The 26,379-nt window shown below is 47.6% G+C and overlaps 2 protein-coding genes across 4 annotated transcripts in view; both read right to left on the bottom strand.

The window, feature by feature from the left end:
* LOC144495188 (zinc finger protein 131-like) overlaps positions 1-11,769 on the bottom strand; it is a 45,032-nt gene extending 33,263 nt beyond the window's left edge. For 2 of the 3 annotated variants that reach the window (XR_013498219.1, XM_078215217.1), the window contains exons 1-3: positions 11,606-11,762; positions 8,084-8,219; positions 4,908-5,009 (exon numbers count right to left, since the gene is read on the bottom strand). Coding sequence is in view for 2 of the 3 variants with exons in the window: in XM_078215217.1 (XP_078071343.1) it covers positions 4,908-5,009; positions 8,084-8,219; positions 11,606-11,752 (385 nt within the window). In the remaining variant the exon portion in view is untranslated. Of the gene's footprint in view, positions 1-4,907; positions 5,010-8,083; positions 8,220-11,605 lie in introns of all 3 variants that reach the window. The other variant, XM_078215216.1, reaches the window with a different exon arrangement.
* The window catches only part of LOC144495190 (uncharacterized), a 984,403-nt gene that overhangs the window by 148,538 nt on the left and 809,486 nt on the right, over positions 1-26,379 (bottom strand). The window lies entirely within an intron of this gene.

Raw genomic sequence — 26,379 nt, 5'->3', positions numbered from 1 at the left:
CCCTCATTCTCCGTCTTTCCAAGGAGAACAACCCCAGTCTACCCAATCTCTCCTCATAGCTAAGACCCTCCATACTAGGCAACATCCTGGTAAACCTTCTCTGCACTCTCTCCAATGCCTCCACTTCCTTCTGGTAGTGCGGCGACCAGAACTGGACGCAGTACTCCAAATGTGGCCTAACCAGCGTTCTATACAGCTGCATCATCAGACTCCAGCTTTTATACTCTATACCCCGTCCTATAAAGGCAAGCATACCATATGCCTTCTTCACCACCTTCTCCACCTGTGTTGCCACCTTCAAGGATTTGTGGACTTGCACACCTAGGTCCCTCTGTGTTTCTATACTCCTGATGACTCTGCCATTTATTGTATAACTCCTCCCTACATTATTTCTTCCAAAATGTATCACTTCGCATTTATCCGGATTAAACTCCATCTGCCACCTCTCCGCCCAATTTTCCAGCCTATCTATATCCTGCTGTATTGCCCGACAATGCTCTTCGCTATCCGCAATTCCAGCCATCTTCGTGTCATCCGCAAACTTGCTGATTACACCAGTTACACCTTCTTCCAAATCATTTATATATATCACAAATAGCAGAGGTCCCAGTACAGAGCCCTGCGGAACACCACTGGTAAGAAGTTTAACAACACCAGGTTAAAGTCCAACAGGTTTATTTGGTAGCAAAAGCCACACAAGCTTTCGAGGCTCTGAGCCCCTTCTTCAGGTGAGTGGGAATTCTGTTCACAAACAGAACTTATAAGACACAGACTCAATTTACATGAATAATGGTTGGAATGCGAATACTTACAACTAATCCAGTCTTTAAGAAACAAAACAATGGGAGTGGAGAGAGCATCAAGACAGGCTAAAAAGATGTGTATTGTCTCCAGACAAGACAGCCAGTGAAACTCTGCAGGTCCACGCACCCCCACTTCTTGCCTTCAAACAACCGCACAACCTCAAACAGACCATTGTCCGCAGCAAACTACCCAGCCTTCAGGAGAACAGTGACCAAGACACCACACAACCCTGCCACAGCAACCTCTGCAAGACGTGCCGGATCATCGACACAGATGCCATCATCTCACGTGAGAACACCATCCACCAGGTACACGGTACATACTCTTGCAACTCGGCCAACGTTGTCTACCTGATACGCTGCAAGAAAGGATGTCCCGAGGCATGGTACATTGGGGAAACTATGCAGACGCTGCGACAACGGATGAATGAACACCGCTCGACAATCACCAGGCAAGACTGTTCTCTTCCTGTTGGGGAGCACTTCAGCGGTCACGGGCATTCGGCCTCTGATATTCGGGTAAGCGTTCTCCAAGGCGGCCTTCGCGACACACGACAGCGCAGAGTCGCGGAGCAGAAACTGATAGCCAGGTTCCGCACACACAAGGACGGCCTCAACCGGGATATTGGGTTTATGTCACACTATTTCACATAAATATTTCTGCTTTTTTCCTCCTGAGTCTTTATCATGCGATCCTAGAATCAGAATTTATGTCACACTATTTGTAACTCCCACAGTTGCGTGGACCTGCAGAGTTTCACTGGCTGTCTTGTCTGGAGACAATACACATCTTTTTAGCCTGTCTTGATGCTCTCTCCACTCCCATTGTTTTGTTTCTTAAAGACTGGATTAGTTGTAAGTATTCGCATTCCAACCATTATTCATGTAAATTGAGTCTGTGTCTTATAAGTTCTGTTTGTGAACAGAATTCCCACTCACCTGAAGAAGGGGCTCAGAGCCTCGAAAGCTTGTGTGGCTTTTGCTACCAAATAAACCTGTTGGACTTTAACCTGGTGTTGTTAAACTTCTTACTGTGTTTACCCCAGTCCAACGCCGGCATCTCCACATCATGAACACCACTGGTCACAGACCTCCAGCCGGAAAAAGACCCTTCGACCACTACCCTCTGTCTCCTATGGCCAAGCCAGTTCTCCACCCATCTAGCCACTTCTCCTTGTATCCCATGAGCCTTAACCTTCTTAACCAACCTGCCATGTGGGACTTTGTCAAATGCCTTACTGAAATCCATATAGACGACATCCACGGCCCTTCCAGTACGCATTTTAAAAATTCCTCCCCGTCCAGACCCCCAGCCCTAAGCACTTTCCAGTCTATACCAGGGAAATTGAAGTCTCCCACTACAACAACCCTATTTTTTCTGCACATATCCAGAATCTCCTGACATATCCGTTCCTCCACTTCCCGTGGGCAGTTGGGTGGCCTGTAGTATACCCCCAGCATAGTGATTGCACCTTTCCTGTTTCTGAGCTCCACCCACAGCGACTCATTACATGACCCCTCTAAATTGTCCGCCCAGGACAACACACTCCCAGGACAGGTACAGCACGGGGTTAGATACAAAGTAAAGCTCTCTCTACACTGTCCCCATCAAACACTCCCAGGACAGGTATAGCACGGGGTTAGATACAGAGTAAAGCTCTCTCTACACTGTCCTCAGCAAACACTCCCAGAACAGGTACAGCACGGGGTTAGATACAGAGTAAAGCTTCCTCTACATTATCTCCATCAAACACTCCCAGAGTAAGCACAGCAAAATCATTTACTGTGCATTAATGTGCAGCACAAGGTTGCTAAAGGTATTGTTCTGGGTGAACTGGGTATTGGGGAATTATATACAGACACATTGAAATGTGGTCCTTTCAATCACCTCTCAGAGATCAGCCGATTGGAAAAGTTAATCATGAGAGAATTAATGATTGAGAGCTTCAAGTTCCTAGATATCCAGATCATCAATAACCTGTCCTGATCTCCCAATGCCCACACTATAGTTAAGAAAGTCCACCAACACCACTACTTTCTCAGAAGACGAAGGAAATTTGGCATGTCAGCTCCGACTCTCACCAATCTTTAGAGATGCACCATAGAAAGCATTCTTTCTGGTTGTATCACAGCTTGGTATGGCTCCTGCTCTGCCCAAGACTGCAAGGAACTACAAAAAGTTGTGAATGAAGCCCAATCCATCACCCAAATCAGCCTCCCATCCATTGACTCTGTCTACACTTCCCACTGCCTCGGAAAAGCAGCCAGCATTATTAAGGACCCCACGCACCCCGGACATTCTCTCTTCCACCTTCTTCCGTCGGGAAAAAGATACAAAAATCTGAGGTCACGTACCAACCGACTCAAGAACAGCTTCTTCCCTGCTGCTGTCAGACTTTTGAATGGACCGACCTCGTATTACGTTGATCTTTCTCTACACCCGAGCTATGACTGTAACACTACATTCTGCACTCTCTCCTTTCCTTCTCTATGAACGGTATGCTTTGTCTGTACACGTGCAAGAAACAATACTTTTCACTGTATGTTAATACATGTGACAATAATAAATAAAATCAAATCAAATCCTTTTCCTTCTCCCCTCTGTACTCGATGAACAGTATGCTTTGCCTGTATAGCACGCAAGAAACAATACTTTTCACTGTATGTTAATACATGTAACAATAATAAATCAAATCAAAAGTCTTCTGGAGTGAATATTCTAACGGTGAAACCCAGTTACCAAGATTACAGCAGCTCTCCACAGGAATGAGAACCAAGACCCAAGTCCAACTCCCAGTCACTGACCTTCAGTAAAAAACTGTTCCTGTGCCAGCCAACTACTTAACTGGCACCAAGACATGGAGAAGACACATTTGAATCATTGGCAGGGCAGCAGGCAACCTTTCCATCCACCACTACATAATTCACAGCTTACACTCTGCACTGCCCGCCCGTACCAACCACACTGCACTGCCCGCCCGTACCAACCACACTGCACCACCAGCCCGTCCCAGTGGCACTGCCAGCCCGTCCCAACCCCACTGCACTGCCCGCCCATATCAACCACACTGCACCACCAGCCCGTCCCAGTGGCACTGCCAGGCCGTCCCAACCCCACTGCACTGCCCGCCCGTACCAACCACACTGCACTGCCCGCCCATACCAACGACACTGCACCACCAGCCCGTCCCAGTGGCACTGCCAGGCCGTCCCAACCCCACTGCACTGCCCGCCCGTCCCAACCCCACTGCACTGCCCGCCCATACCAACCACACTGCACTGCCCGCCCATACCAACCACACTGCACCACCAGCCCGTCCCAGTGGCACTGCCAGCCCGTCCCAACCCCACTGCACTGCCCGCCCATACCAACCACACTGCACTGCCCGCCCGTACCAACCACACTGCACCACCAGCCCGTCCCAGTGGCACTGCCAGCCCGTCCCAACCCCACTGCACTGCCCGCCCATATCAACCACACTGCCAGCCCACCCCAACCACACTGCACTGCCCGCCCATACCAACCACACTGCCCGCCGACCCGGCGGCACCGCCAGTCTGTCCTAACCTCACCAGCAGCCCATCCCAACAGCACTGCCAGCCTGTCCTAACCACACGGCACTGCCAGCTCGTCACAACAACACTGCACTCCCAGTCCGTCGCAACCACACTACCAGCTTGTCCCAACCGCAGTTATTGACCAAATAAACGTGACAATAGGGTATCTCGTTTGACTACAAGCAGAACTTTGAAGACCATATCCTGTCCAAGAATAAATCTGCCCATATCCAGTTACTGGGAATCATACACTGCCGACTCTTGCCAATGTGCAGCTGCAGAAATGCCTGGACAAAGGCCCTTCCAGCCAGACATTACTCGGGGTGAAGGATGAAAGACAGTGTGGTCCCCAGCACAAAACTGGCCAAGAATCCACACCGACTGACCAATACCTACAACTACTCCGAGTATCGCAGGATGCAAAGGCTTTGAAGTCATCCCTGAACTGGATGGGATGATGGATCTCCGAGCAGGGAGGTGTTGTGAGGATCAATAGCCTTCTTCAGCTCAGCTGATCATGGTGAAGCAGTCGTTTAGTAAACTCACCTTCGATCTCAACTAAGGGCTCTTCCCTGAAGTCCTGGAAAAAGCGGCAGAAGAACTGGCTGCAGGCAGCAAGGACGGCCTTGTGGGCTTTGAAATGGTGACCTGCAGAATGAAAGCGGCAGAAGTAAATCATTTAGCGAAGGAGACGTTCTCTGAACCTGGGGCATTTATTACTGCCGGCGATAGTGGTGTTCAGATCACAGCAGCTGTGGCTCAGTGGGAGGGAGTACTCTTGCCTTGGAGTCAGAAAATTGTGGGTTCAAGTCCCACTGCAGAGACGTCAGTGCAAAGTCCTGGCTGACACTGCAGTGCTGAGGGAGTGCTGCACTGTCAGAGGTGCTGCTTTTCAGATGGGATGTTAAACAGAGGCTCTGGCCGCCCTCTCAGATGGGTTGGCTCTGTTTTTGAAGATGGGCTGGCGAGTTCTCCCTGGTGTGCTGGCCAATATTTACCCCTCAACAAACCTCACTAACCAACCTGACCTCACCAAAGTACTGAAGCTGCATTCCCATCGCAGAGGGAAGGACGCTGAACATCACATCGCTGTTTGTGGGTTTTCGCTGTGCACAAACTGGCGGCAGCAGTTCCCCTATTTTCTTTTATTCATCCCTGGGACATAGGCGCTGAAGGCAAGGCCAGCATTTAGAACAAAGAAAATTACAGCACAGGAACAGGCCCTTCGGCCCTCCAAGCCTGCACTGACCATGCTGCCCGACTTAATTAAAACCCCCTACCCTTCCGGGGACCATATCCCTCTATTCCCATCTTATTCATGTATTTGTCAAGACGCCCCTTAAAAGTCACTACCGTATCCGCTTCCACTACCTCCCCCGGCAGCGAGTTCCAGACACCACCACCCTCCGTGTAAAAAAACTTGCCTCGTACATCTCCTTAAACCTGTGCCCCCGAGTAATTGACTCTTCCATTTATTGTCAATCCCTAACTGAAGGTGCTGGGCGGCCTTCCCAAACTGCTGAAGTCCCGCTGGTGTTTGACACAACTGGATGGTTTGCCCGCTGATTTCAGAGTCAACCTGCAACGTTGGCCAGAACTCTGCCACCTCGTCCACCACGGAACTGGCGTGGGCGAGGGTCCGACAACACAAATCTCCATTGATCTCGGGCGGGAAATCCCGGTCTCATCCGAGTGAGACCGTAAAATCCCGTCCATTGGCTCCCTTTCAAAAGTGATTAAGTGGCTGTAATGAGTTTTGGGATGAAGTAATGAACCTCACTGCACATGTTGGCCTTTCACACGGATGCATTAGAATGGTAGTTCGGAGATGAACATGTCCTCTAGGACACAGACAGCAGAACGATGAATAATCTCAAAGCACCTGATGACACCCCTCAGGCTGTCTGTCAAAATAATGAAGTATCAGCAAATAGTCTGACAAAAATTAAACACATTTAATTTTGCGTGTTATTATTTCACTGAATATTCTCCCGAGCTTCTGTCAGCCAATACAGCCATCCTTCCGTAGCAGCAACATCCCATGTACACCGAGGTGAATGACAGGCATTGGTTTGGCTTCATTTGCAGTCTCTGAGCATATAATTGATACTGACGTCCCAGAGCAGTACTGAGGGAGCAGGCACTGCACCATCAGAGCTGCAGTGGTAGATTACACAGGATTCTGTCTGTCTCTGTATTAAAAGCTGGAATGGGAGGAAGCTAGGGGTGGTATATTGAAAGAAGGGGATCAGACTGGTGGAACCCTATTTTCTGAGCTCTTTGGCACATTTCTGGCTGTACTGATCGCGTGTGGATTTTCGGGAGGGGCCAATGCTCTCAGTAAGCCACACAGCAGTCTGAAAGCTGCAGCACCGGCCTTGTTCTGTGATAAATAACCAGCACCCGTGCTAAACATTTAAAAGGGGTCACTCAATGAGAAAAACGGACTGTGGATAACAGCTAAATCTATCAGCGCCTGAGCGTTTTGAAATCTTCTTGGGATAACACTAGAAGCAAAGAAAGGTGGACAGCCTTTAACATTAGCCTGGAGTTTAAAGCACCTCTGACCATGCAACACTAATTCAGTGAAACACTGAGGATTATGTGCTTGAACCCATGACCTCTCCCTGGCAGGAAGAGTGCCACTAATTGAGCCAAGGAAGGAAAGAAGACAAGTTATTGCTCATGCAGTTTTCATAAAAATTTACAACTCTAAAGGAGGCCATTTGGCCAATCCTATCTTTACCAGCAGGGATGTACTTCTGAGGCTGTATAAGGCTCTGGTCAGACCCCATTTGGAGTATTGTGAGCAGTTTTGGGCCCCGTATCTAAGGAAGGATGTGCTGGCCTTGGAAAGGGTTCAGAGGAGGTTCACAAGAATGATCCCTGGAATGAAGAGCTTGTCGTATGAGGATCGGTTGAGGACTCTGGGTCTGTACTCGTTGGAGTTTAGAAAGATGATGGGGGATCTTATTGAAACTTGCAGGATACTGCAAGGCCTGGATAGAGTGGACGTGGAGAGGGTGTTTCCACTGGTAGGAAAAAATAGAACCAGAGGCACAACCTCAGGCTAAAGGGACGATCCTTTAAAACAGAGATGGTGAGGAATTTCTTCACCCAGAGAGTGGTGAATCTGTGGAACTCTTTGCCGCAGAAGGCTGTGGAGGCCGGGCCATTGAGTGTCTTTAAGACAGAGATAGATAGGTTCTTGATTAATAAGGGGATCAGGGGTTATGGGGAAAAGGCGGGAGAAAGGGGATGAGAAAAATATCAGCCATGATTGAATGGCGGAGCAGACTCGATGGGCCGAGTGGCCTCATTCTGCTCCTATGTCTTATGGTCTTAAAGAAAGAGCTATACCCAAATCTGACTTTCCAGCCCAGCCTGTAGCCTCGTAGCTGATAGCAGTTCATACTCGAGTATTTCCTTTAAATACAAGGAGGATTTGTGTCCACCACCCTTTCAGGCAGTGAGTTCCAGACCTCACCATCGGTGAAAAACCTATTGCTTAATCCCCTCTAATCTTTCCAGTTTGATCAGGTTAGCAAGCTGTTAACGAATATAGCTCCTTCCTTTAAACAGTTACCATCATTTTTTTTTTAAATTACACAGCAGTCGGAGGCTTTTTTGAGGAGTGAAAATAACGAAATCCTCCTTCCTTCCCCAATCCAAAGAACATGTTTCCAACAGACCCACACCGGAAGTGAGTATTAGCTACTGACCGTCCACAATGAGAGTGATGTCGGTAAATTGCTCCTGCTGCCGCTGTTCATTCAGTCTATCCAGTACCACCTTGTAGTGACTTGGTACCTCATGAACATGGTCCACTAATACCTCCTCCGCCGCCATTTCAGATACCTGGGAAACAAAGCACAGAACAAGCCCCTTTTAAAATGCCATGCAATTTGGGGCGGCACAGTAGCACAGTGGTTAGCACTGATGCTTCACAGCTCCAGGGACCTGGGTTCGATTCCCGGCTCGGGTCACTGTCTGTGTGGAGTTTGCACATTCTCCTTGTGTCTGCGTGGGTTTCCTCCGGGTGCTCCGGTTTCCTCCCACCGTCCAAAGATGTGCGGGTTAGGTTGATTGGCCAGGTTAAAAAATGCCCCTTAGAGTCCTGGGATGAGTAGATTAGAGGGATTAGCAGGTAAATATGTGGGGGTAGGGCCTGGGTGGGATTGTGGTCGGTGCAGACTCGATGGGCCTATGATTTCTATGAATGTACTTTTTCTAGTTAAGAAGGTAGGGGGGTTAAGATGATGGGGGGGTTAAGGCAGGCGGGGTTAAGGCAGGCGGGGTTAAGGAGGTAGGCAGGGTTAAGGAGGTAGGCGGGGTTAAGGAGGTGGTAGACAGGGTTAAGAGGAAGGGACAGCGAAGGGAAAAAAGGGAAGGAAAGCCTTGACTCCATTTGTTCTGTCAAATCTCCCCATGGCCTTGCCCCTCCATCTTTGTGATCAACTCCAAACCCACACTGTGGTACCCGAGTTGCTCTCTTTAATCATTGCAATATTTGTCGCTGCACCTTAGGCTGCCAAGACCTAAGGTTCCTCCTTCACACTCTCTGAAGATCATCAAGCTGAAACACTCTTTCTCTCCAGATACTGCCCTGTTTAGTTTTTCCAGCAATTTTTTTGTTCCTTCTCCTGAACACATACCTTTTTGACCAAGCTTTTGCTCATCTGGCCAGCTGATATCAGTCTCCTTATGTAGCCGTTATTTGGGTTTAGAATGCTGCTGTGAAGTACTTCACAATGTTAAAGGTACGTTATAAATCCGAGTTCTAATTGCTGTTACGTGCGCAGCCTCTGCTTCTCAACCCTTCTGCCACTGAGAGGATTTTCAAAGCAACTTCATTGCAAGCCTACTTGTGACACTAATGAATAAACTTTAAAACTTAAAGTCTTCCTATCGACTCTGTCCAAACCCATCACTTTGATCACCTATCTTGATTTGAACCACACAGATGAGAAACAAGCTGTGCAACTTCATCCCTGTAACAACAACTATAAACTTCAACTTAAGGATTCTGCAAAGCTGCAGGCAATTCCTTGCTGCTCTACTGTGTCCATTTGACAAGCTGGCTATCAGACTCCTCCACCGCCCCCAACTTCAATACAGCTGGAAACAACCTTCCAATGACAGGCAGGGATCTCAGAACAAAATAATTATTACAGCGCAGATTCATTCGGCCCGTTGTGTCTGCATCAGCTCTCCACATTAGTCATTCACCTGGTGCCACTACCCCCCGGCCAGTAACCGTGCTCATTCTTCCTTTTCAGATAACATTCAAATTCCCCTTCAAATACTTCAGATTGACCCTCCCACTCTCAGGCAGCGCGACTGAAACACTCGCTCCATGAAAAAGTGTCTTCTCATATCACTTGCAAACTGCACCCTACAGTGCAGAAGGAAGCCATTCAGCCCATCGAGCCTGCACCAACATCAATCCTACCCAGGCCCCATCCCTATAACACCAGTGTGGCGACTAGGGGACTTTTCCAGTAACTTCATTGCAGTATTAATGTAAGCTTACTTGTGACACAAATATACAAACTTGAAAACTTTACCCTGCTAGTCCCCCTAACACTAAGGGGCAATTTAGCATGGCCAATCCATTTAACCGACACATCTTTGGACTGTGGGAGGAAACCGGAGCACTCAGATGAAACCCATGCAGACACAGGAAGAACGTGCAGACTCCACACAGACAGTCACCCAAGGCTGGAATTGAATGTGGGTCACTGGCGCACCTGGTGCTAACCAGTGTGCTACTGTGCCGCCTTGATCCTTCCAATGGGAGCAGTTTCTCCCTCTCGACTCTGTCCAGACCCCTTATGCTTTGAACACCTACATCAAATCTTCTCTCAGCCTTCTCTTCTCTAAGAAAGACACTCCCAAATTCTCCAATCTATCCTCATAACTTTTTTTTAAAAATGTATTCATGGCATGTGGGCACCACTGGCTGGGCCAGCATTTTGATGCCTATCGTCAATTGCCCTGAGTGGTTTTCTTCAGAGGGCTTTCGAAGAGCTGTGGATCTGGAGTCACATGTAGGCCAAACCAGGTAGAGATGGCAGATTCTTTCCCTAAAGGATATTAGTGAACCAGGTGGGTTTTTCCAACAATCGACAATGGTTTCACAGTCATCAATAGACTTTTATTTTTAGATTTTTTAATCAAATTCAAATTTCAACATTTGCCATGGTGGGATTTGAATCTGCTCCCCAAAGAAGTACCCTGGGTCTCTGCATGATTAGTCTAGTGACAATACCACTACGTCACTGCCTCCCCATAACTGAACTTCCTCATTGCTGGAACCATTCTCATGAATCTTTTCTCTCCAATGCAATCACATCCTCCCTATACTGCGGTGCCCTGAAGTGGAAGCCATACCCTAACTATTGTCCTATACAAGTTCAACTCAACCTTCTTGTTCTTGTAACCTACGTCCCTATTTAAGATACTGTATGGATCTCATGTTCATCACTTAGAACAGAAGAACTAGGAGCAGGAGTAGGCCATCTGGCCCCTCGAGCCTGCTCCGCCATTCAATAAGATCATGGCTGATCTTTTTGTGGACTCAGCTCCACTTACCCGCCCGCTCACCATAACCCTTAATTCCTTTACTGTGCAAAAATCTATCTTTGCCTGAAAAACATTCAATGAGGTAGCCTCAACTGCTTCACTGGGCAGGGAATTCCACAGATTCACAACCCTTTGGGTGAAGAGGTTCCTTCTCAACTCAGTCCTAAATCTCCTGCCCCTTCCCGGCTTCTATCTTATCTATTCCCTTCATAATTTGAAATGATTTTATGATCACCTCACAATCCACCAATGGCAGGTGGGGATCTCAAGTGAATCACCTCACAATCCACCAATGGCAGCAGGGATCCCATGTTGATCGCCTCACAATCCACCAATGGGAGGCAGGGATCACCTGTCAATCACGGGGAGTTTCCGGTTTGAAGGGGGCGGGGTTACTGCTGGGACCGGAAGGCCTACACACACAGGCTTCGCCCCGCCACTAAAACCCGGGGATGGGAGTGAAGGGATCCGGAACGGCGGCGGGGTGTCTGTGCGGCCGGGGCGGGTTGTGGCAGGGTGCTGGGCCGCTCCTCCGGGGCTGCTTTCTCCCTCAGGAGCCGCGGCCGCCGGCATTTCCCGCTCTGACGGCGGCGGCTGACAGCCATTACGTCATCAAATCGCGCATTTGGGCCAGGAATCGCTGTTTTTATTTTCCTCACCCGCCTGTCTGCACTCTCCGCCTTCGGGCTCGCTGCTGAGGGTCGGGCCGGGCGGCCTGCGCTGCCCGGTGGAGGGGGGGGTGTCTGGGCCGCGCTTCTCTCCGCTCCCGTCGCCGGCGGCTCCGCAACGCTGGACAGGCCTCGCATTCCCGGCAGCCCCCGCGCCAGCCCTGACCTTTCACCTTGACAACCCGGCGGCACGCGGGCCGGTTACCGGGGTAACGGGGCCTGCCGCTCACAGCAGCAGCAGGAAGGCCTGGGCTGGGCAGCAACAAGAAGCCTCACAGCACCAGGTTAAAGTCCAACAGGTTTATTTGGTAGCAAAAGGCACCAGCTTTCGGAGCGCTGCTCCTTCATGCAACCTGATGAAGGAGCAGTGTTCTGAAAGCTCGTGATTCCAAATAAACCTGTTGGACTTTAACCTGGTGTGAGACTTCTTACTGTGCCCACCCCAGTCCAACGCCGGCATCTCCACGTCAGGGGCAGCAATACCCAGGGAAAGGATCTAATACAGCAATTAGCCAGGATCGTTTTCACTGGAAAGATGGAGGCTGAGGGGACACCTGATGGAGGGTCTACAAAATTAAGAGAGGCAGAGACAGGGTGGATAGTCAGAGGCTTTTCCTACAGGGTGGAAGTGTCAATTACAATGGGGCACCGATTCAAGGTGAGAGGGCGGGAAGTTAAAGGGAGATGTGTGGGGGAGGTTTTTCACGCAGAGAGTGGTGGGTGCCTGGAATATGCTGCCAGAGGAGGTGGTGGAAGCAGGCATTTGAGCAACATTGAAGAGGCATCTGGATGGGTCCATGAATAGGGAGGGAATGTAGTATCATAGAATCCTACAGTGCAGAAGGAGGCTATTCGGCCCATCAAGTCTGCACTGACCACAATCCCACACAGGCCCTATCCCATAACCCCATACATTTACCCTAGCTAGTCCCCCTTTGATTTGATTTATTATTGTCATATGTATTATACTGTGAAAAGTATTGTTTCTTGCCGCTATACAGACAAAGCTCATTCATAGAGAAGGAAATGGAGAGAGTGCAAAATGTGGTATAACAGTCATAACTAGGGTGTAGAGAAAGATCAATTTAATGCAAGGTAGACCATTGTTAGAGTTTAAAAGTGTTAGAATGAAGTTTTAGAAGCATAGAACGAGAGTAAAAGATGGAATTAGAAAGTATGCTGGGCACAGCTTGCAAGAAGTCGCCTCACTCCGACACCATGGGAAAGTCTGACACGAAGGGGCAATTTAGCATAGCCTAAGAATCAACTTAACCCGCACATCTTTGGACTGTGGGAGGAAACAGGAGCACTCAGCGGAAACCCATGCAGACACAGAGCATGCAAACTCCACACACACAGTGATGTGAGCCAGGAATCGAACCCAGATCCCTGGCGCTGTGAGACTGCAGTGCTACCCCAGAGGGATACGGACTGAGTAAAGTCAGAAGGTTTTGTTTAGTTTAGTTAGGGCACCTGACTGGCACAGGGTTGGAGGACCAAAGGCGCCGTTCCTGTGTTGTACTTTACTTTGTTTCTTCTAAAGTTTTGAGAGAGTGGATGCGAGAGAAATGTTTCCTTCGCTTTCTCGAGTGAGAGGAAGTTGAGGAGGATACAAAAAGATATAGATTGGTGAAGTGAGAGTTTAGAAATCACAGTATTTCAGCTCTGAAGGAAGCCATCCGGCCCATCGTCCCTATCCTGGCTCATCTGAGCAATTCACTGAATGCTATTCTCCCCGTTCTCCTTGTGGGCTGCCCTGTGGTTAGCACTGCTGTCTCACAGCACCAGGGACCTGGGTTCAATTCCCAGCTTAGGTCACTGTCTAAAGTTTGCATGTTTCCAAACTGCCCCGCCCCCCGAGTCTAAGAACATAAGAACTAGGAGCAGGAGTAGGCCACTTGGCCCCTTGAGCCTGCTCCGCCATTCAATAAGATCATGGCTGATCTTTTTGTGGACTCAGCTCCACTTACCCGTCTGCTCACCATAACCCTTAATTCCTTTACTGTTCAAAAATTTATCTATCCTTGCCTTAAAAACATTTAATGAGGTAGCCTCAACTGCTTCACTGGGCAGGGGATTCCACAGATTCACAACCCTTTGTGTGAATAAGTTCCTCCTCAACTCAGTCCTAAATCTGCTTCCCCTTATTTTGAGGCTATGCTGCCTAGTTCTAGTTTCACCCGCCAGTGGAAACAACTTCCCTGCTTCTATCTTATCTATTCCCTTCATAATCTTATATGTTTCTATCAGATCTCCCCTCATTCTTCTGAATTCCAATGAGTATAGCTCAGTCTCTCCTCATAAGCCAACCCTATCAACTCCGGAATCAACCTAGTGAATCTCCTCTGCACCCCCTCCAGTGCCAGTATATCCTTTCTCAAGTAAGGAGACCAAAACTGTACACAGTACTCCAGGTGTGGCCTCACCAGCACCTTATACAGCTGCAACATAATCTCGGTGTTTTTAAACTCCATCCCTCTAGCAATGAAGGACAAAATTCCATTTGCCTTCTTAATTACCTGCTGCACCTGCAAACCAACTCCTTGAGATTCCTGCACAAGGACACCCAGGTCCCTCTGCACAGCAGCAAGCTGCAATTTTTTACCATTTAAATAAGAGTCCATTTTGCGGTTATTCCTACCAAAATGGATGACCTCACATTTACCAACATTGTACTCCAACTGCCAGACCCTCGCCCACTCACTTAGCTTATCTATATCCCTTTGCAGACTTTCAGCGTCCTCTGCACACTTTGCTCTTCCACCCATCTTAATGTCTTCTTCGAATTTTGACACACTACACTTGGTCCCCAACTCCAAATCATCTATGTAAATTGTAAACAATTGCGGTCCCAAAACTGATCCCTGAGGCACACCACTAGTCACTGATCGCCAACCAGAAAAACCAGCGAGGTTTTCCTCCGGATGCTCCAGTTTCCTCCCACAGTCCAAACATGTGCGGGTTAGGGTGGATTAGCCATGCTAAATTGCTCCTTAGTATGCTGGGAAGTGTAGGTTAGGGCGAGTAGTAGGGTAAATATATGGGGTTAAGGGGATAGGGCCTGGGTGGGATGCGGTTTTGGAGAGTCAGTGCAGACTTGATGGGCCGAATGGTCTCCTGCACTGTAGGGATTCTCTGAAACCCTTTGCCATTCCAGACCTTAGTCATTCACTCTGTGAGAAAGTTTTTCTCATGTCGCTTTTGTTACTTTTCCCAATTACTTTAAATCTGCGCGCCCTCTCGATTGTTTTGTGACTGGAAACAGTCCTCCAACCAACTCTGTCTTGACACTCCTTATTTTTATGTGTATAATGGGAAGACCATGAATTAATCATCCAGAGACCCAGATTAATGTTTTGGGGACTCAGATTCAACTCCCACCACATCAGATGACTTCACAGTTGGAATTTGAATTCAATATTAAAAAATCTGGAATTACAAATCATAGAATCAGACAGCGCAGAAGAGGCCCTTCAGCCCATTGAGTCTATGCCAACACATTAGAAACACCTGAACTCCCCCGAATCCCATCTGCCAGCACTTGGCCCTAGCCCTGAATGTTATGATAATTTTCACTAACTTCATTGCAATGTTAATGTAAGCCTACTTTTGACACTAAATAAATAACTTTAAACTTTAAGTGCTCATCCAAATACTCTTTAAAGGATGTGAGGCATCTACCTCTACCGCCCTCCCAGGCAGCGCATTCCAGACCTTCACCACCCTCAAATCCTCCTAAACCTCCCTCCCCTCACTTTTAACTTGTGTCTTCTCATAACTGACCCTTCAACTAAGGGGAGTAGCTGCTCCTTATCCACTCTGTCCATGTCTCTCATAATCTTGTACACCTCAATCAGGTCGCCCCTCAGTCTCCTCTGCTCCAATGAAAACAACCCAAGCCTATCCAACCTCTTTTCATAACTTAAATATTCCTTCCCTGGCAGCATCCTGGTGAATCTCCTTTGCACCCTCTCCAGTCTGTTCATGTCCATCCAGTAATGTGGCGCCCAGAACTACACACAGTACTCCAGCTGTGGCCTCACCAAAGTTTTATACAACTCCAACATGGCTTCCCTGCTTTTGTAATCTATGCTTCAATTGATAAAGAACAAAGAACAATACAGCACAGGAACAGGCCCTTCGGCCCTCCAAGCCCGTGCCGCTCCCTGGTCCAAACTAGACCATTCTTTTGTATCCCTCCATTCCCACTCCGTTCATATGGCTGTCTAGATAAGTCTTAAATGTTCCCAGTGTGTCCGCCTCCACCACCTTGCCCGGCAGCGCATTCCAGGCCCCCACCACCCTCTGTGTAAAATATGTCCTTCTGATATCTGTGTTAAACCTCCCCCCCTTCACCTTGAACCTATGACCCCTCGTGAACGTCACCACCGACCTGGGGAAAAGCTTCCCACCGTTCACCCTATCTATGCCTTTCATAATTTTATACACCTCTATTAAGTCTCCCCTCATCCTCCGTCTTTCCAGGGAGAACAACCCCAGTTTACCAAATCTCTCCTCATAACTAAGCCCCTCCATACCAGGCAACATCCTGGTAAACCTCCTCTGTACTCTCTCCAAAGCCTCCAGGTCCTTCTGGTAGTGTGGCGACCAGAACTGGATGTAGTATTCCAAATGCGGCCGAACCAATGTTCTATACATCTGCAACATCAGACCCCAACTTTTATACTCTATGCCCCGTCCTATAAAGGCAAGCATGCCATATGCCTTCTTCACCACCTTCTCCACCTGTGACGTCACCTTCAAGGATCTGTGGACTTGCACACCCAGGTCCCTCTGTGTATCTACACCCTTTATGGTTCTGCCATTTATCATATAGCTCCTCCCTACATTATTTCTACCAAAATGTATCACTTCGCATTTATCAGGATTGAACTCCATCTGCCATTTCTTTGCCCAAATTTCCAGCCTATCTATATCCTTCTGTAGCCTCTGACAATGCTCCTCACTATCTGCAAGTCCTGCCAATTTTGTGTCGTCTGCAAACTTACTGATCACCCCAGTTACACCTTCTTCCAGATCGTTTATATAAATCACAAACAGCAGAGGTCCCAATACAGAGCCCTGCGGAACACCACTAGTCACAGGCCTCCAGCCGGAAAAAGACCCTTCCACTTCCACCCTCTGTCTTCTGTGACCAAGCCAGTTCTCCACCCATCTAGCCACCTCCCCCTTTATCCCATGAGATCCAACCTTTTTCACCAGCCTACCATGAGGGACTTTGTCAAACGCTTTACTAAAGTCCATATAGACGACATCCACGGCCCTTCCCTCGTCAACCATTCTGGTCACTTCTTCAAAAAACTCCACCAGGTTAGTGAGGCATGACCTCCCTCTCACAAAACCATGCTGACTATCGTTAATGAGTTTATTCCTTTCTAAATGCGCATACATCCTATCTCTAAGAATCTTCTCCAACAACTTCCCCACCACGGACGTCAAGCTCACCGACCTATAATTACCCGGGTTATCCTTCCTACCCTTCTTAAATAACGGGACCACATTAGCTATCCTCCAATCCTCTGGGACCTCACCTGTGTCCAGTGACGAGACAAAGATTTGCGTCAGAGGCCCAGCGATTTCATCTCTCATCTCCCTGAGCAGCCTTGGATAGATTCCATCAGGCCCTGGGGATTTGTCAGTCTTTATATTCTCTAACAAACCTAACACTTCCTCCCTTCTAATGGAGATTTTCTCCAACGGTTCAACACTCCCCTCCGAGACACTCCCAGTCAACACATCCCTCTCCTTTGTGAATACCGACGCAAAGTATTCATTTAGGATCTCCCCTACTTCTTTGGGCTCCAAGTATAATTCCCCACTTTTGTCCCTGAGAGGTCTGATTTTTTTCCCTGACAACCCTTTTATTCCTAACATATGAATAAAATGCCTTGGGATTCTCCTTAATCCTGTCTGCCAAGGACATTTCGTGACCCCTTTTTGCCCTTCTAATTCCCCGTTTGAGTTCTTTTCTACTTTCTTTGTACTCCTCCAGAGCTCCCTCCATTTTTAGCTGCCTGGACCTAACATACGCCTCTCTTTTCTTTTTGACCAGTCCCTCAATTTCCCTGGCTTTCCACGGTTCTCGAATCCTACCCTTCCTATCCTTTTTTACAGGCACATGCCTGTCCTGCAGCCCTAACAACTGTTCCTTAAAAGACTCCCACATGCCAGATGTGGATTTACCCTCAAACAGCCTCTCCCAATCAACAGCTGCCAATTTCTGCCTAATCCCACTAAAGTTAGCCTTCCCCCAATCCAACACCTTACCCTTGGGACACCACTCATCCTTTTCCATCACTATCCTAAAGCTAACAGAATTGTGGTCACTATTTGCCACATGTTCCCCTACCAAAACTTTGAAGACCTGACCGGGCTCATTCCCCAGTACTAGGTCCAGTATAGCCCCCTCTCGAGTCGGGCTATCTACATATTGTTCCAAAGAACCCTCCTGTACGCATTTTACAAATTCCTCCCCATTCAGAGTCCCAGCTCTCAGCGATTTCCAGTCTATACCAGGGAAATTGAAGTCTCCCATGACAACAACCCTATTTTTCCTGCACCTATCCATTATCTCTTGACATATCCGTTCTTCCACTTCCCTTGGGCTGTTGGGGGGCCTGTAGTATACCCCCAACATAGTGACTGCGCCCTTCCTGTTTCTAAGCTCCACCCAGAGTGACTCGTTACACGACCCCTCTGAATTGTCCTCCCTCTGCACCGCTGTAATATGCTCTCCAACTAATACTGCTAGTCCCCCACCTCTTTTGGCCCCTCCTCTGTCTCACCTAAAACACTTGTACCCCGGAATATTCAGCTGCCAGTCCTGTCCCTCTTTCAACCAAGTCTCCGTCACCGCAACCACATCCAAATTCCTCGTGAGCATTAAGGCCCTAAGTTCGTCTGTCTTACCTGCTACGCTCCTTGCATTGAAGTATAAGCACTCCAGACCTCCAGGCCCAGTGAAGTCATCCTCCCCCAGAGTGCTCTTCTTCTTTGCCAGCCTTGTCCCAGCCCCAAGCTCGTCCCCAGCCTCTACACTTGTAGACCTAATATTTTGATCTCCACCCTTCTGCCATATTAGTTTAAACCCCCCCGAACTGCACTAGCAAAACTCCCAGCCAGGATATTCGTGCCCTTCCAACTTAGTTGTGACCCGTCAAGGGCAAGTGTCCTATATGCCTTTTTCACCACCCTACTAACATGCCCTTCCACCTTCAGAGATCTGTGGACAAACACACCAAGGTCCCTTTGTTCCACACAACTTCCTAGTTCCAACCATTCATTGAACATTTTCTTGTCAAATTACTCCTTCCAAAGTGTATCACCTCACACTTTTCAGGGTTAAATTCCATCTGCCACTTATCTGCCCATTTGACCATTCTGTCTGTATCTTCCTGTAGCCCAAGACACTCCGCCTCACTGTTAACCATCCGGCCAATCTTTGTGTCATCCGCAAACTTACTGATCCTATCCCCCATATAGCCATCAATGATGTGGAGATGCCGGTGTTGGACTGGGGTGGGCACAGTAAGAAGTCTCACAACACCAGGTTAAAGTCCAACAGGTTTATTTAATATCACGAATTTTTGGAGCACTGTTCCTTCATCAGGTGAGAAGGCCATTAATTGACATGTCTGCATTCCAATACAAAATGGGCTGGTCAGATGGGCAGGACAGTGGCAATTTAACCCTGAAAAGTGAGGATTAACAAGGCAAGGGAATACACAATGAACAGTCAGACGCTAGATAGCACAGAGGACCCTTGATGTGCATGTCCAAAGATCCCTGAAGGCAGCAGGACAGGTGGATAAGTTGTTAAGAAGGCACTTGTGATATTTGCTTTTATTAGTCCAGGCATAGAATTTTTTTTTATTCATTCATGGGACATGGGCGTCACTGGCTGGTCATCATCTATTGCCCATCCCTAGTTGCCCAAGGGCAGTTAAGGGTCAACCACATTGCTGTGGCTCTGGAGTCACATGTAGGCCAGACCAGGTAAGGATGGCAGATTGCCTTCCCTAAAGGACATTAGTGATCCAGATGGGTTTTTCTGACAATCGACAATGGTTTCATGGTCATCAGTAGATTCTTAATTCCAGATGTTTTGTATTGAATATCAATTCCACCATCTGCCGCGGTGGGATTCGAACCCGGGTCCCCAGAACATTGGCTGAGTTTCTGAATTAATAGTCTGGTGATAATACCACTAGGCCATCACCCTGTAAGGGCAGGGAGGTTATGATGGAGTAGTATAAAACACTTTTTAGGCCACAATAGAATACGTGTCCAGTTCTAGTCAAAACACGAAGTTTAAGTTTATTTATTAGTGTCACAAGTAGGCTTCCATTAACACTGTAATGAAGTTACTGTGAAAATCCCCTAGTCGCCACACTCCGGCGCCTGTTTGTATATACTGAGGGAGAATTTAGCACGGATAATGCACCCTAACCCGCACGTCTTTCAGACTGTGGGAGAAAACCGAAGGAAACCCATGCAGACACGGAGAACGTGCAAACTCCGCACAAACAATGACCCAAGCCGGAAATCAAACCTGGGTCCCTGGCGCTGTGAGGCAGCAGTGCTAACCACCACGCCACCCACTTTAGGAAGGATGTGATTGCTAAGAGAGGGTGCAGAGGAGATTCACCAGGATGTTGCCTGGGCTGGAACGTTTCAGCTATGAAGAGAGGCTGGATAGGCTGTGGTTGTTTTTCTTTATATGCTTTATATTCCTTTATATATGTCTTTATACGCCCTGTTTGTGAACAGAACTCCCACTCACCTGATGAAGGAGCAGCGCTCCGAAAGCTTGTGGCTTGAGCTACCAAATAAACCTGTTGGACTTTAACCTGGTGCTGTGAGACTTCTTACTGTTTTCCTTAGAGCAGAGAAGGCTAAGGGAGAACTTGATTGAGGTGTACAAAATTATGAGGGACATAAGGTAGATAGAAACATAGAAAACTACAGCACAAAACAGGCCCTTCGGCCCCACAAGTTGTGCCGAACATATCCCTACCTTTTAGGCCTACCAGTAACCCTCCATCCTATTAAGTCCCATGTACTCATCCAGGAGTCTCTTAAAAGACCCTATTGAGTTTGCCTCCACCACCACTGACGGCAGCCGATTCCACTCGCCAACCACCCTCTGTGTGAAAAGCTTCCCCCTAACATTTCCCCTGTACCTACCCCCCAGCACCTTAAACCTGTGTCCTCTCGTAGCAGCCATTTCCACCCTGGGAAAAAGCCTCTGAGAGTCCACCCGATCTATGCCTCTCAACATCTTATATACCTCTATTAGGTCTTCTCTCATCCTACGTCTCTCCAAGGAAAAAAGACCGAGCTCCCTCAGCCTATCCTCATAAGGCATGCCACTCAATCCAGGCAACATCCTTGTAAATCTCCTCTGCACCCTTTCAATCTTTTCCACATCCTTCCTATAGTGAGGCGACCAGAACTAAGCACAGTAGTCCAAGTGGGGTCTGACGAGGGTCTTATATAGCTGCATCATTATCCCCGGACTCCTAAACTCAATCCCTCGATTGATAAAGGCCAGCACACCATACACCTTCTTAACCACCTCCTCCACCTGCGGGGCCGATTTCAGAGTCCTATGGACCCGGACCCCAAGCTCCTTCTGATCCTCCAAGAAACTTTTCCCCTTTAGAGGGGTCAATAGCCAGGAGGCATTGATTTAAGTTAAGGAGCAGGAGATAAAGAGGGGATTTGAGGAAAAACTTTTTCAGCCAGAGGGTGGTGGGAATCTGAGACTCACTGCCTGAAAGGGTGGTAGAGGCGGGAACCCTCGTAACATTTCAGAAGCATTTAAATGAGCACTTCAAACACCATGGCATAGAAGGCTACGGACACAGTGCTGGAAAATGGGATTCGGGTTGATGGGTGCTGGATCGCCGTTGCAGAGACAATGGGCTGAAGGGCCTCTTTCTGGGCTGGAAAACTCAATGGGCGGGTTTTTACGGCCTCGCTTGTCCTGAAACCATAAAATCCCACTCGAGGTCAACAGACTTCTCCATGCTCCGCCCCTCGCCCACTCCAATTCCCGTGGCAGGCCGGAGGGGAAAATCCCAGCTTATGACTAAAAATCCTGGATCTTTGAATTCAACTTAGAAGCATGGCTGTGTGTCCTCTTGGGGTACAGTCTCAACCTCTTGAATCATATTTAGGTCTTGTGTGTGTTTAGATGTTTTGGACTTGCAGTTTGCTGAAGTGTCCAATTCTGTTATAGAGTCATAGAGGTTTACAGCATGGAAACAGGCCCTTTGTTCATGCCGCCCATTTTTTTTTAAACCCCTTAACTAATCCCAATTGCCCGCATTTGGCCCATATCCCTCTATACCCATTTTACCCATGTAACTGTCTAAATGCTTTTTAAAAGACAAAATTGTACTCGCCTCTACTACTACTTCTGGCAGCTTGTTCCCGACACTCATCACCCTCTGTGTGAAAAGAATTGCCCCTCTGGACACTTGTGTCTCTCCCCTCTCACCTTAAACCTATGCCCTCTAGTTTTAGACTCCCCTACCTTTGGGAAAAGATGTTGACTATCTAGCTGATCTATGCCCCTCATTATTTTATAGACTTCTATAAGATCACCCCTCAGCCTTCTACGCTCCAGAGAAAGAAGTCCCAGTCTATCCAGCCTCTCCTTATAACTCAAACCATCAAGTCCGGGTAGCATCCTAGTAAATCTTTTCTGCACTCTTCCTAGTTTAATAATATCCTTTCTATAATAGGGTGACCAGAATTGCACACAGTATTCCAAGTGTGGCCTTACCAATGTCTTGTACAACTTCAACAAGTCGTCCCAATTCCTGTCTTCAGTGTTCTGACCAATGAAACCAAGCATGCTGAATGCCTTCTTCACCATTCTGTCCACCTGTGACTCCACTTTCAAGGAGCTATGAACATGTACCCCTCGATCTCTTTGTTCTGTAATTCTCCCCAACGCCCTACCATTAACTGAGTAAGCCCTGCCCTGGTTCAATCTATCAAAATGCATCACCTCGCATTTGTCTGAATTAAACTCCATCTGCCATTTGTCAGCCCACTGGCCCAATTGATCAAGATCCTGTTGCAATCGGAGATAACTTTCTTCACTGTCCACTATGCCACCAATCTTGGTATCATCTGCAAACCTACTAACCATGTCTCCTATATTCTCATCCAAATCATTAATATAAATGACAAATAACAGTGGACCCAGCACTGATCCCTGAGGCACACCGCTGGTCACAGGTCTCCAGTTTGAAAAACAACCCTCTACAACCACCCTCTGTCTTCTGTCAAGAACAGTAAGAGTTTGTATCTATATATGCCCTGTTTGTGAACAAAACTCTCACTCACCTGATGAAGGGGCAGTGCTCCGAAAGCTTGTGGCTTGTCGTACCAAATAAACCTGTTGGACTTTAACCTGTGTTGTGAGACTTCTTACTGTGTTTACCCCAGTCCAACGCCGGCATCTCCACATTCTGTCAAGAAGCCAATTTTGTATCTATTTAGATACCTCACCCTGGATCCTGTGAGATTTAACTTTATGCAACAACCTACCATGCGGTACCATGTCAAAGGCCTTGCTAAAGTCCATGTAGACAACATCAACTGCACTGCCCTCAGCTACCTTCTTGGTTACCCCTTCAAAAAACTCAATCAAATTTGTGAGACATGATTTTCCACTCACAAAGCCATGCTGACTGTCCCTAATCAGTCCTTGCGTCTCTAAATGCCTGTAGATCCTGTCTCTCAAAATACCTTCCAACAACTTACCCACTACAGATGTGAGGCTCACTGGCCTGTAGTTCCCAGGCTTTTCCCTGCAGCCCTTTTTAAACAAAGGAACAACATTTGCCACCCTCCAATCTTCAGGCACCTCACCTGTGACTATCGATGATTCAAATATCTCTGCTAGGGGACCCGCAATTTCCTCCCTAGCCTCCCACAATGTCCTGGGATACACTTCATCAGGTCCCAGGGGTTTATCTACCTTGATGCGCTTTAAGACTTTCAGCACCTCCTTCTCTGTAATACGTACGTTCCTCAAGACATCACTATTTATTTCCCCAAGTTCCCTAACATCAATTTTGATCCATTCTGTTAGTTTGAAAGTGTTGGGCTGTTTCACCTATAGGGTCCTCTGCTCCACTGTGCTGACATGCTCCCTCTCCTGGTCAGTTAGGGAATGATTTTAGTACTTCAAATTTCGTGGATGATTTGTTGATTCTTTGTCCAGTAATAATGCCATCTGCAATTAGACCTATCAAATAAAGCAGTGTGTTAACTTGTTCAGGTTCTGTCTTTTTATTCAGATCTAAGGCAATCATGTCTCCAAGGATTCCCTTACTCCAGATTTCCCAGTTATGACATTGATCTTGGATAAGCCCTTGTTGGTTTGAAAGAGTGGATTTCTGATCCTTGGTTAAAAATCGATTAAAGAGTAGGTTCAGCTTGAAGAAGTTGCTGAAATTCAGGATGGCACCATTGCTCATTTGAAGACAAAAGGTTTACCCACGCTTGCTGCTTTAGGGTGGGACTTCCTGCAATGGCTCATACACTCAGTCTGAAAAATGTTTTAAACTGCAGTTGCTTGGGTCGAATGACTGCAGACACCTTCCTTTCAGCGCTTTGCTTTAGAGGCACAAAAACAGTGAATTCTGGCCTTTGCTGGTGTTTAAAACTGATTCTTTAGTCACAATTCTTCCGGTATAATTAATTTCTTCCCTTTTCCAAGCAAGTTCAAACACTACACGTTCAGGCAGCAACTCAGGAATCTAGTTTCTCTGACCGAGTTTTTAAATGGTAATTCGTGATGCTGAACAATTCAGAAGTTTCTCAGCACCAGCTTTATCCTGGATTTTAACCATTTTAGCTTATTCCCTGCTCGGTAGGATGAGGGAACAAAATGTAACATCTCAAAGTTTGCAGATGGTACCAAGTTGGGTGGGAGGGTGAACTGTGGCGAGGATGCAGAGATCCTTCAGCATGATCTGGACAGGTTGGGTGAGTGGGCTAATCAAGGGCAGATGCAGTATAATTTGGATAAATGTGAGGTTATTCACTTTGGAAGCAAAATCAAGAAGGCAGATTACTGCCTGAATGGCTGTAAATTGGGAGAGGGGAGTGTGCAGTGGGACCTGGGTGTCCTTGTGCACCAGTCGCTGAAGGTAAGCATGCAGGTGCAGCAGGCGGTAAAGAAGGCAAATGGTATGTTGTCCTTCATTGCGAGAGGTTTCGAGTTCAGCTGGTCTATTGCGCTGGATGATCAGCCATGATGGTGATGAATGGCAGAGAAGACTCGAAGGGCCGAATGGCCTCCTCCTCCTCCTATCTTCTATATTTCTATGTCTCCGTGAACCAAAGCTGGACTTCCAAGAAGTCTCATGAAGTCTTCTGTTGCAGTCTGGAATTTTAGACGTCTGCCTTCAACTTCCAAGATGCCGGTGGATTGGGGTAAGCACAGTAAGAAGTCTCACAACACCAGGTTAAAGTCCACACAGGTGAGCCTGAAGAAGGAGCGAGACTCCGAAAGCTTGTGCTGCCAAATAAACCTGTTGGACTTTAACCTGGTGTTGTGAGACTTCTTACTGTGCTTACTCCAGTCCAACGCCGGCATCTCCACATCATGGCTACAGAAGCAGGTCAGGGAAGGTTCACTCGGCTGATTTCCTCGTAAACAGGTTATCTCATGAGAAAAGACTGAGCAAGTTGGACCTGTCTCCGTTGGCTGAATGAGGAAGGAAGTGATGGTAAGCAGGAAACCTGCGGGGAAATATTCCGATATGTACAAGCTGTCCCAAAATTACGTGAAAAGGAAGCTGAGACATTATTGTGCTTTTGAGAAAATAGCTGGACAGATGAGGTGGCAACGAGACATTGGAACCCTACTCACAGACTAAATCTGTGGAGAGGGCTAGCGGTGGTACAGTGGTTAGCGCTGCTGCCTCATAGCGCCAGGAACCCAGGTTCAATTCCTGGCTTGGGTCACTGTATGTGTGGAGTCTGCACGTTCTCCCCGTCTCTGCGTGGGTTTCCTCTGGGTGCTCCGGTTTCCTCCCACAGTCCAAAGATGCGCAGGTTAGGGTGCATTGGCCATGCTAAATTCTCCCTCAGTGTCACTGAACAGACACCGGAGTGTGGAGATTAGGGGATTTTCACAGTAACTTCATTGCAGTGTTAATGTAAGCCGACTTGTGACAATAATGAATAAACTTTAAATTTTTAAAACTTTAGTGAAGCATATATATCTCTGTCCAAGGAAAGGTCTGGAGACTGAGGCAGTGAAGAAAGCTATACTGGGTGGTTATGAGCTGGTGCCAGAGGCTTACAGACAGCAGTTTAGAGCTTTATGACAGTGGTATAGACAGACGTACATTGAATTTGAAAGAGTGAAACAAAGTCAGTTTGATAAGTGGATGCGAGCACTGAAAATAGACAAAAGCTCTGAAGCCCTTAGAAAAATAATTCTGCTGGAGGAATTTAAAGACTTGTTGCCTATAATCATTAGTACACATGTCGAGGAACAAAAAGTTAAAATGGCCAGACAAGCTGCAGGGCTTGCAGATGACTGAGTTTGTTCATAGACCAAAGCTTTTCTTTAGGGGCAGGACGGTGGCACAGTGGTTAGCACTGTTGCCTCACAGCGTCAGGGAACCCGGGTTCGATTCCCAACTTGGGTCACTGCCTGTGCGGAGTCTGCACGTTCTCTCTGGGTTTCCTCTGGGTGAATCATAGAA

This window comes from Mustelus asterias, chromosome 6 (assembly GCF_964213995.1).
Source record: "Mustelus asterias chromosome 6, sMusAst1.hap1.1, whole genome shotgun sequence".
Taxonomy (NCBI): domain Eukaryota; kingdom Metazoa; phylum Chordata; class Chondrichthyes; order Carcharhiniformes; family Triakidae; genus Mustelus; species Mustelus asterias.
The sequence above is the reverse complement of the archived record's forward strand: the minus strand, read 5'-3'. Positions and strand labels throughout refer to the sequence as shown.